The sequence below is a fragment of the Manihot esculenta genome, chromosome 2 (assembly GCF_001659605.2).
Source record: "Manihot esculenta cultivar AM560-2 chromosome 2, M.esculenta_v8, whole genome shotgun sequence".
In the NCBI taxonomy this organism is placed as follows: domain Eukaryota; kingdom Viridiplantae; phylum Streptophyta; class Magnoliopsida; order Malpighiales; family Euphorbiaceae; genus Manihot; species Manihot esculenta.
In genome coordinates this window covers 23,786,280-23,798,164 of record NC_035162.2, presented here as the reverse complement: position 1 = coordinate 23,798,164, position 11,885 = coordinate 23,786,280, and the positions used below count along the sequence as shown (strand labels likewise).

General features: G+C 31.0%; 1 protein-coding gene across 2 annotated transcripts; it reads left to right on the top strand.

Annotated features, from left to right (window-relative positions):
* The first annotated feature begins 233 nt into the window (after positions 1 to 233).
* On the top strand, positions 234 to 7,965 carry LOC110608892 (eukaryotic translation initiation factor 3 subunit A). 2 transcript variants are annotated; one of them, XM_043954491.1, is made up of 3 exons: positions 234 to 614; positions 5,703 to 6,221; positions 7,617 to 7,965. In XM_043954491.1, exons 2-3 carry the CDS (start codon positions 5,832 to 5,834, stop codon positions 7,785 to 7,787), a joined length of 561 nt encoding a protein of 186 aa, XP_043810426.1. In that variant the 5' UTR covers positions 234 to 614; positions 5,703 to 5,831; the 3' UTR covers positions 7,788 to 7,965. The 2 variants fall into 2 exon arrangements, with proteins under 2 accessions (XP_043810426.1, XP_043810427.1); XM_043954492.1 differs by having other exon boundaries at positions 241 to 645.
* Positions 7,966 to 11,885: the final 3,920 nt, after the last annotated feature.

Below are 11,885 nucleotides of genomic sequence, written 5' to 3'. Positions count from 1 at the left end.
AAATTTTTTAAATGAAAATTATTAATGAGAAATACTTTTTATATAAATTATTAATTAAAATATATAAGATTAAACGGTTTCGAATTTAATTTGATTTGATACGGATTCGGATAGTTTAAATTAAATTTTAATCGGATTCGAAACGGATTCGAATATTACTGATATAAATCAAATTGATTGGGGTTTTAATTTTCGGGTATCCTACCGTTTACATAGGTACAACTACGTCTTTTTGGATTCAAATAGCAAAATAGGATGAACCTAGCCCCAATCCTAACACTTCTCTCTCAACTATCGAACTCTCAAACTCTTACACTCGGCTCTCAACTCTCTGCTCTCTACACTGTTGCCCCTCCCCTCTCCCCCACACCTTTGGCTTCTCCACCTCTCCCTCTGGTATAGCCTTGAGCCTCCCGTCGATCGTCCTTGTGCTCTTCACGCTTTCAACGTCGTTGCTGCGTCCGTTGCTCCTGGTTGATTCTTCGCTCTTCTCCGGCGCTTCCTCTGGTCCTCGTCGCTGCTTCCTCTTGTCCAGTCCTTCTGTCGTCCGGTGCTGCTCCTCGCCGCTGCTCCTCGTCCTCAATCACGTCGCCGCTGCTACTCGATCACTGCAGGTTTGTATGGGTTTTGAGATTGTGGTTTCAGGTATATGTCTTTTAAGATTTATGAGATGTATTGGTGTGGGTTTCTGAAATTTTCGGAAATGTTAAGATTTATGTGAATGTGCTTGGGGTTGTATCCGTGAGATTTATTGAAAATTTGTTGAAATGACTTGTATTGTGGATGGATAGAGAGTTGATTTAGTGAGATTATTAAATGTGTTCCGAAATTTTATTGAAATGTTATGTGAGATTTTTGAAATTTATGGAAATGCCAAAATTTATGTACATGTGCTGAGGGTTGTAATTGTGAGATCTACTGTAAATTTATTGAAATAAACACTATTGTGAATTATTCAGAGTTATTTTTGTGAAATTGAAATGGGTTTCTGAATTTTATTGCAATTCTGATGTGAGATTTTGAGTGAAAATTTTTTTTGTGTGTGTGATTATGAGTTAATTGTATTCAGGTAGTTTTGGTGGTAAATGGGTGATGGTAAACAGGTTTGGGATGGATATGGGTAGAGGAAATCCAATTTCTAAACGTTTAGCGATGGACTTGGATAGTGTATTTGTATAAGGGTTCAGGTTTGCATGCTAAAATATTTCGGGTACCTTATTCATTGCCTTCCCTAACCCCAAGCCTTACTCTACAACACTCACACATTCTCTCACATGGAAAAACGTAACATGCTGCCCCACCCCACCCTACTTCCTTTGGCTCTGCATCCTCTACTGTTCCTGCTGCTTCTGCTCCTCAGTCACACTGATGTCCCCTCTGTCACAGCTCTTCCATCACAGCTGCTCCTATCTCGATTCTGCTCCTATCTCGTTGCTGCTTCTGTCAACTAGTGACAACACAGGTTTGTTTGAATAGGTTTCTGTCGTTGAATGAGTTTCTGTTCTGTTGCAAAAATGGGTCTGTCTCTAACAGTCAATTGATTGTTTGAATGGATTGTGTTTTGTGTCTGAAATGCTGAGATTTGTGTGTATGTGTTGAGAGTTATAATTAGCACACAAGTGATATTCTTATCTGCAACTTAGTGCATTACACGGCCAAATCGAATCAGACGGCTATAAACAACCTAAAACATTAGGAATAACAGTTACCAATTACAAGGAAGAACTAATTTTGTAGCACATAGTGATTTGTCTTCTACATGTGATGCTCAAATGATGAGGAATTTTTTTTTTGCATTGGATCATTTTTGAAGCTAGTTTACTTACTATTTGGTTTACTTTTCTCCTTTGATTGTGCTTCTACTTGGATTCAAACTTGTAATTTAATATATATAGTTTATCAGGTTCAGACATGTTTAGATAGTATAATGATGAAATGCTAAATGGGTTTGGGACAGACAAGGGGAGTAAAATATAATTTCTAAACAGGTTTGGAGCAGGTTCAGATAGTGTATATATATATATATATATACACACTTGGGTTCAAACTTGTAATTTAACATATAGTTAATCAGTTTCAGGCGTGTTTGGGTAGCGTATGAGTGATGCTAAATGGGTTTGGGACAGATAAGGGAGTGACATATAATTCCAACACAGGTTTGTAGCGGGTCATGTATATATATATATATAAACGGGTTTGGATTTGGGTATTCTAAATTTTGCAAGGTCCTCTACCCCATACCATTCCTATGAGGATGCCTTCTCCCCTTCTTATGCTGACCTGGACCCCAACACTCAATTGAATCATCATCTACTCTTCATCTTGAGCTCTATATTCTTGTTCTCTCCCAACTCTAACTATTATTGCGCCTCCATAGACGTTAAGTCCATTCATCGATTTTGCCATGTCCAGCCTACTTTTCTGCTCTACTCTTATTTTCTATATAAGCCTTTTAGGTGAGTCTTCTAAACTCTTTTCATCAATTCTCACCCTATTGGATTTGGCTTTTTTGCTTAATTAATCAGATTTCACAACATTATTTTTAGGTAGGTAATGTCCTTATACAATTGTGTTGCCTTTTGGGTATTTTTGGGTGTCTGTGGAATGAGAACTGTACCTTGGCTCTGTTCGCTAATAATTTTCAAGGTACCATTTAGTGTTTAACTTAGTGAAACCCTAGTATTTAGAAGTTAAAGGAATGAATTATGAAAAGTTGCTTTTTAAAAAAAAAATTTGGCCAACCATTATCAATAACAATCCCAAAATAGACATCAACTAATAAAATGACTAATAGCCACTAAAACCGCTTATATTGCTGAATATGACCTTTATAGTACAAGGCATTTAGATTATGTAACTTGTCATGCTAGTTGAAGAATTTCTTGGTTTTTTTCTCTGGGTTAATTGTTTATTCTTGTTCTATTTTTCCACTTTTCTTTTGAATTTGTGATTTTGGGTTAGTATAGTTTATTTGATGAATGATATATTCCTTTGTTGTTGCAAATTCCCCTTTGATATCCCAATAAATTCTTTTTACGAGTTTCATCCATTTGTAAGAGCTTGAACAGTTTCAATTGTTTTAATTGGGACAATGAATGATTTGTTTTAATTGGCCTTGTGCATACAACTTTAATTGTTTACAACAGTTTCAATTGTTTTTTGATTTTCTGTCCTACTTAGTTTTTAGGTGATTTTTGTTATGCATGATCTGATTGATATTTATGCCTACTTTGCCTTTAATGTTTTGAAATTGTATCCTGAACTACTGATATTAATGTCTATTTTGCCTTTAATGTTCTGAAATTGTATCCTAAACTTCAAGTAGATTATACAGTTCAGTTACAAGAATCTTTTGCAACTATTAATAACAATTTAGATGTATGCATTTTCATCATCCTATATGTTAGGAAAATCTTTTTCTTTTTTAATAATTAGCTTGAAATAAACCAGTGATTTATGCAATGTTAAATTTTGCATGCTTGTGCAGCATTGCTACATTATTATAATGACTTATCATCAAATTTGCTTTGTAAACCATGTAAATTAGCTTAATAAGTTTTCATTATTAAGTAAAAAAACTATACAATTAGAGACGTTTAGTTAACATCACTCCAAACTCTTAAGTCCAAACTCCAAACAATTACTCATTTTAAGATTTTTCTTCTCTGATTGAAAATAATTTTCATAATTAATTAAAGATTTTTTAACATCGGAGAATATTTGTCTTAGGAGACAAACACCTAATCCTTTCCAAAATACTATTTGAGATATAGTGACATGCAAAATATTGTATATAGATTTTAAAATGTTCTATATTCTCAAATTTTTATTTTTCTTGTTTGCCACTGCTTAGATTCAACTGTATAAACTATTGACCTGAGGAAGTTCTGTGCTTTACCAATTTGAATTCAAAAAAATGGCCACTGCCACCACTGGCTATAGCTCATTTAACCTTATGGGTGCCTAATTAAATTCATAAAAAGATAAACTAATTGAATCAAATGGAACCAAATCAAATTTGGAAAATTCAATCAAAATTGAACAAACTGAATCCTCACCCTTACTGTTTTCCCATCCATGATCTACCCTAATTCAATTTTAAAGCTAAGCAAGAAGCAACCGTGAAAACCAAAGGAAGAAACTTATCACTAGAAATTAAGAATAAAAAAATTATTAAACATCTTACAATCTAAGTTTGTTTGTAATATATATCGGAAAAAAGGGCAACCATAATAACCAAAATCTGAAGGCGATAGATCTAGGAGTAGGAGCAATCTGAAGGTGAAGGGCATGAAGAAGCATATGTTGACTCGTTGGAGCAAGAAGAGGAAGAAGCAGAGCTTGAAGATTGTGAATCTATCTCTTGCAAGGAGGAGAAATCGTTGGAGGAAGAAGAGGCGTCATAATGAGAGAAGAGAAAGGGATAAGGGGTGCGCTGTAGGGGGTGGGGGTGGTAGAGGTTGAGCGAGTGTCGAGAAAAGGCTAGAGTGCTGCATGAGACAAGACAAAGGTTGAGGGGGGGGGGGGGGGCGGGCTGAGTGATAGAGAGAGGGTTAAAGGGGTGTGGAGTGTTAGGGTTAGGTTTGAGTTAAGGATAAATTTATATCCTCCATTCAGTTTGAGTTTTCTTACTGATTTTGAGTTTTAACCAAACTAAATTGAAAATTGAAAACTTTTAAAATTAGTAATCAAACCGAGCTGAATAGATAAAAAATCAAACATAACAGTTTAATTTGATTTTTAATACCGAGCCCTGATTTGATTTTTAATACTGAACCCTAAATTTTATTCTTATCACATTTTTGCTCATTTTCCATCTGCTTTTCTTGAAATCTTTAATGAAATTTTTTCATCATGTTGTGATATCTTTCCATCTTGAATTCAATGTCTTATGATTCTTTAGGTTGGAGAAATGCTAAGACAGCTAAAGTCATAAAAGTAATCAATTTGCTATTCTTGCCAAGACAACTAAGCTTCTTGCATATCCTTTTTTTTGTCCCTTAAAAACCGTAAAAGCTAAATACTGATAGCAAGCTGCTCGACCAAACTACGTTATAATTAATTTAGTTTAGTTATATTGTAACAATTATAATATGTTGTTCTGAAATTCAGATAATAGAGTTTACAGTGCGGTTGTAAGCTTGGATGGAGAGGAAGGTGCTCCCCTCCTTTTATTCTTTTCTTTTTGTCCACTAGTGACGTCTAACGGCCTTTCTGGCGTGTTATGTTTTGCTAAGTATTTTGTGAAAAATTCACCAATTATTAGCTTGAAATAAACTACTAGTGATTTATGCAATGTTAAAGTTTGCATGCTTGTGCAGCATTGTTACATTATGATAGCGATTTATCATAGAATTTGCCTTGTAAACCATGTAAATTAGCTTAATAAGGCTTCACAATTAAGTTAAAAAAACTATACAGTTGGAGACGTTTAGTTAACATGGCTCCAAAGTTCAAAATCTAAATAATTACTCATTTAGAGATTTTTTTTTCTCTAAATTGAAAATAATTTTAATAATTAATTAAGGATTTTTTAACATTGGAAAATATTTGACTATGGAGATAAACACCTAATCCTTCTCAAAATACTATTTGAGATGTACTGACATGCAATGATATGTTTTTGCCCCTGTTAATATATGAGGGTATTGTATACAGATTTTAAAGTGTTGTATGTTCTCTAATTTTTATTTTTCTTGTAGTCCCGTACCTTGCTGCTGCTAGTGGTCATTGTTCACCGCTTTGAAGCCTTGTTTGCCGCTGCTTAGATTCAACTGTAGAAACTATTGACTTGAGGAAGTTTTGTGTTTTACCAATTTGAATTCACAAAAATGGCCACTGCCACCACTCGCTCCACTGTCTATGCAGGGCGCCGCTTTTTCTCTTCTATTGCCAGCAGCCATAACAATAGCCATAAAGACACCCATAAATTCTTGGAGCCTAACTCCTTCGTTGGTAGCTGGAAAGTGCCAAAGAACCCAAAAGAGGCAGAGGCACAACTAGCACGACTGAGGAGGGAGTATGGGAAACAAGTGAAAGAGGTGCGCAAGGACTACATAAGGGAAATGGAGTTGATGCGCCTCGAGAAGCAGAGGCAGGATGAAGCTAGAAAAGAGGCCACTAGGGTTGCAAATGAAAAGCGCAGGAAGTTAAAAGCAGAAGCTGCTAAAGCTAGAGCTGAGGAGCGCAAGATTGCTGAAGAGGAATTTCGTCAAATGCTGGTATGGTTCTACAAATCAAACTCTTTCTTTTGCTCTCTCAAATTCCCTTCCATTTTAGTGTTAGTTTTTGCAGAAGTTTTTTTTTGGCCAAAATTTTTCATTAAATAATTTTGTTATAATTTTTAACCAGAAGTTATCTTTTAATTTTTGTGCATGCTATTAATAATCTGAAAGAGAACTATTTGAGTTTGTCGAGAAAAGGGCTTTATGTTTTAGATGTGTGTTCGGGCTTGATTCATCTAATTAGAAAATTGATCTTTTTCAATAGACTTGCTGCTTGTATTGCATCTGTTTTCATACCTCGTAAATTAAGATTATGGGCACCCATAAGGTTAAATGAGCTATAGCAGAATGAGGGCCACTTATGGTATGATTGCTAAACTAATAGTAGTTAACTCAGGCATAAACATATACCAGTTATCAAAGCTGAATTCTTCTACTTTAGTTGCTGGAAAATGTGGGCAGAGCTATTAATTACTTGATTATTCTTCTATGATCCAATTACATGTTAAGGGCATGGCTGAAGCCTGAAATCATTGGAAATTGCAATACAATTTTCACTATTTTCCTGATCCCTGTACTTGCTTTGAACATTCTTATTTATTGTTAATAGCATGCTTTTGGTCGATGAGAAAATTGCTAGAGAAGGTCTGTGCTTGTATTAGTTTGCCAAATTACGGACTTAAATCTTTTTACTTGTGATTACTTAAGAAAGTAAACTACAGTTGGGATTTCACTGATGGCATTTTAATGTAGTAAGAAACACTTGGGATTTGCAGTCATCTCTCATCACTCCTTTTGATTTCATTTCAAGTATTCCTATTGTTTTGTGAGTGAAAGGACCTGGTGTGAAGACTGGTAGGGAAAAAAAAATGAGGGCTGAATTATTTTCTGTTTTCCTTGCTTTTTTACATGAGAAGGTTTGGTGGTTAGAGAGTCTTGGATCTGAAAGTACATTTTCCAGTCATTGGTTCCCTGGCAAAACTCACTTAAATATATGCTATGTTGCTTATAGATAGTTCCTCTCTCTCTCTCTCTCTCTCTCTCTTTGCGCTGCTGATAAGATATGGAAAGGTAAAAGAATTACATCTCGTGATTATGTGCCTATGTGGTGCTACTTTAAATTTTTCACTACGAGAAATGGCTTGAATGCTCTCTCTCCCACTTCATTCATGCGTATTTGTATGCTGACGTTCTGTGGACCTGTGGGATCATTTGGACTATAACTATAAGGGCTTGGGCTTGTACATATCTTCTTTTTATATTGAGAACCTGTCTTGATTCATTATCTTGTTTGTTTTGAATTGTATGGCCACAGTTGTTCAAGTCTTCTTCTTACATTGAGAACCTGTCTTGATTCATTTATCTGGTTTGTTATGAATTGTATAACCACAGTTGAAAGAAAGAAGTGCAAAGCTTGAATTTTGGAGGATGAAAGAACAACACAAGGAAGAGTACAAGAAAGAGAAGAAAGAACAATTGCGACGTCAAAGTTCCATATGGATTGATGAAATTAACATAGAGAAGAGGACAATAGAAGCCATGGTTGATATATCATTGTTGTGAGTTCCTTTCATTTTCAGTTTGAATCTTTTCTTGACAAATGAAAATTCAAACTCACAACTGGATTTAGAAATAAGTAGGGCTTGATACATCCTTAAGTTCTTTGGATTTTATGAATTGTTCTTATATCAAGCGTTTGTATTTTTTTATAGTAGTTTTGTGTTTTTGATTTGTTCTCGTATCAAGTGTTTCCTTTCCATTTATAAGTCCATTGTAGTGAATGGTAAAAGTATAAATTTGCATGTAGTTATGAATAATTTCTTGGATCATAAGGGCTATTTTTTGCGCTTTTTGGTCAATGATTTTCATTGCTAGAAAAGGCTCAAGTCCAATTTAAGATGCATAATAATTAGAATACCAGGAGGCAAAAATGGCTGCCTAAGTCCAATCTAACAAAAAAAACTTAAAGAAAAGCTTATAAACTATCTAGGCCCTGAGAATAATCCTCCTCGCACTTTGATCTCAGCAAATCCTGAAGTTAAAGGAAGTCCTGACCCAACCAAAGCCGTCACAAAGAAGAAGACAACCACCGCCTCTAGTTGTAGGTCGGTTTTCAAACTAATCCAGTGGCATCCAAACTAGAATTTTGCGTAAGGAAAGAAGAAAAAACGGTTACTTATTTAATATACTCTCTATTTATATTGCTTAATTAATAAATTATTTTTAAAATTAATAAATATATTTTTTAAATAATATATTAAATATAAGTGTATTAAAAAATTAATAAATAAATTATTATCTTAATAAAGAAAAGTGATGTATAATTTAGAATAAATTAAAAATGAAAATAAACTCATTTTAGTAACGGAAGGAGTAATAATAATTTGGAGAAAGTAAAAAGTATAACTTTTTATATTTATAGAATCCTTTGCATATATCATTTGCATTCAAATCTTTTATTTAAAAAAAAAAAGATTGCTTTTTTTCTTGAACAATAATAACTATAACATATATAAATATGGAAAGGGTGGGAAATAATAATTGAATTGATAAAATTATCCTTAATTTTTATATTATTTATAATTATATATTTTATTATTTAAATAAATTTATTTTAGAGATGTAATTTTTAAAATTTTAAATTCTATAAATAAATGTGGTATTATTTATGTGGAATTGTGAATTCAATATTTCTTAAAAAACAGTAGTTTTACAAAAAATAAAATCTATTTTGTAAATAAATTTTTAAATAATGGAAACCTATTTACTTTAAAAAATATATATCCATATATCCATTTCCATAAAAATTTAATTAAAAAATTAAATGTTTATTGTTTTAACTTTCATGGCAGTTATATATATTTAAAGTGAAACTACTGATTGTATTAATAAAATTCCATTAAATAAAGAGGGATATCATTCCAAAAATAGAGACGATTATACTAAATAGATTCTCTAACCAAAATATGAGCAGTTAGAGTAGTATTACGACGAATCCATCTAACAAAAATATCAGTTCTAAAATGTAATAAAGATTTATAATCATTCAAAATCAAATCCCTGCATAAGATCATTTGGGAAAAATACTTATTAAGTGCCTGTCTAAATTCTGCATAAGATAATTTGGCAAAATGCTCCTCCTTCTTTCTCATCTCTCGAGCATAAATCATTAAAGTCTCCCGAACAAAGTCACAGAAGAAAGCTTCTACGAGATAAAACTCAAATAAGGTTTCAAGACTGACGTCGTCGTTACGATTTTGCAAACCCATAATAACCAGTAAACCTCCATTGAACATTACCTTCCGAAACAGCCGAATACAGACACATGACTCTTCCACATTAACGAAAGGCCTCCTCCCAATCTTTATCTATTGACTGAGAAGCAACCATCAAAATGTAAGACTATGAAAAAAAATTCTATACGATAACTAAGAGCTTTTGTTTCCATCAAAAATAAAATGTCCGGCTTGTAACTAGTAACCAAATCCTTCAATGCATTAACTGTCTGAGGATTGCCGAGTCCTCGACAGTTCCAACATAGGACGATCATTGCTTTCGGCTATCTCGACATTTAACGGGGTGAGCCGCTTCACTGTTACCTATCAAATTAACAATCGCATGGGTGTTGTTAGAGGCATTCTGTTGAAAGGAAGGAAAACCTGTAACAATGTTATGTTTAGTGTTTCTTGTCCTTTTTTTAGTATCATCATTTATTCGGGCTGCAATCTACTCATCAAACTTATCAGAATTGCCTTGGCCCACAGAATTCCCGACCAATTTAGCCAACATCCCCGTTATATATATATATTAATGAATAAAGTAATATATAACTTAATTATTTTTTTATAGAACTATAATTAGATTGTAAAATCTATAATTTATCTTCAGTAATAAAATTTATTTAATTAATTTATAATATAATATTTTAATTTACATATAAAATCTATAACATATTAACTTTTATTTTAATGGAATTATATATATATACTTGATTTGTTTTGATTAATTTGCTGGTTTAATTTAATTTATATTCTATTAACAAATATAATATTAAAATTTAATAAATTAAATATTTTGTTAAAACTATTATATATTTTAATCATTGAAAGTAAATTATTTTGTTAGATTGATTTGTGGATTACGATATGACTCAATATTTAAAATGTGTTATACGGTGCGAATTTTCTATTGATTTAAGTAGTGACTCTATGATTAAAAAATTCAGACATTCAAATTTAATTACTCAAAAATATAAAGTCCAGAATATTTGTGACTAGGATGTCTGGTTATAACATATCCATTTAAGGTAGTTGGCAGACTCTTTATAAAACAATTCTCATAATCCTAATCATCATGGATTTCTTATCCACCAACTAATACAAACCAAATTTTTAAGAGAAATTATTAATTAATCTGATCTTTTTATAATATAAAAATAAATTAAATACATTATTTTTTTTTAATAGAGAATTTAAGATTGGGGGAATAGAATTTGAAAGCTTTCAAATTTACTCAGATTCACTTACTATTAGACTAAGTTTGTGAGTGCAAATTAAAAATATTGTTTAAAATACGCATTTCACCACATATTTGTTCTACTTTTATTTATCATTTCACTCGCCAATTTAAGTATTTCTCCAATTTAAATGTCGAAATGATAATTTCTTGATTCTAACCATCTCAGTTTTTTTTTTCTTCAGATTGTCAAGTCATACAACAACATCAACCCTGGTTTCCTTAACTAAAATTATATTTTTAAATTTTTTTATATATTTAATTTATTTCTTCTAATTAAAATTAAATTATATTTTTAAAACCATCCTTTTTTTCTTAACTAAATTAATAATATCATTTAAAATTCCTTTAATTTTTATTTAATTATTAAAATCAATATATTAATATAATATATATATATAATACATTAAAATATATATAAAATATAAAATCACGACCCAAATTAAATAAAAACTAGTAATAATAATTAAAGGGGTAAAGGCTAGCTTGTTGGGTGTGTTAAATTTTAAATTTATTAGTTTTATTAGTTTTTTTTAAATTTTAAAAAATATATTAAAATATTTATAAAATTTTAAAAAATTTACTAATTAGTATTTTCGTTGTTGAATGTTATAGATTAATAAATATATTTACATAACTAAAATATAAATTATTAAGTTTTTTTTATATATTATATGTATTAATTAATAAAATATTTAATAATTAAATTAATAAAATAATTAATATATATATATATATATATATATATATTAAATTTTAAAAATATTTTAATATATTTTTTAAAATTGAATAATTAAGTAATAAGTTTTCTATCGAATACTGATTAAATAATAAATTTTCATTATTTGAATATGTGAAAAGTAGAGCAATGGTTAATGACTTTAAGAAAATTAAATGACGATTCATATTCTTTTAGAGAAAATAAGAGAATGCAAGATAACATTTACTTTTCTTTGTTATTATCTTCGAAAGTAACAAACATATGAAAGGAAAGTTTAGTTCGTAAAAATATCAAAATTACCTTAAAAAGTTTTTTTTTTTTTTTCAAAAAATATGTAGAATAAATGTATAAATTTATCATAATTTTGTTTCCTATATTTGTTTAGAAAATAACTTTAATTTCTTTTTATATCATTTACTTTTCAT

Excerpts from the sequence above, each read along its gene's own strand:
- LOC110608892 (XM_043954491.1), top strand. The coding sequence starts at position 5,832 with ATGGCCACTGCCACCACTCGCTCCACTGTCTATGCAGGGCGCCGCTTT. Across the intron at positions 6,222-7,616 it reads AGGAATTTCGTCAAATGCTG|TTGAAAGAAAGAAGTGCAAA; the intron begins GTATGGTTCTAC and ends GTATAACCACAG.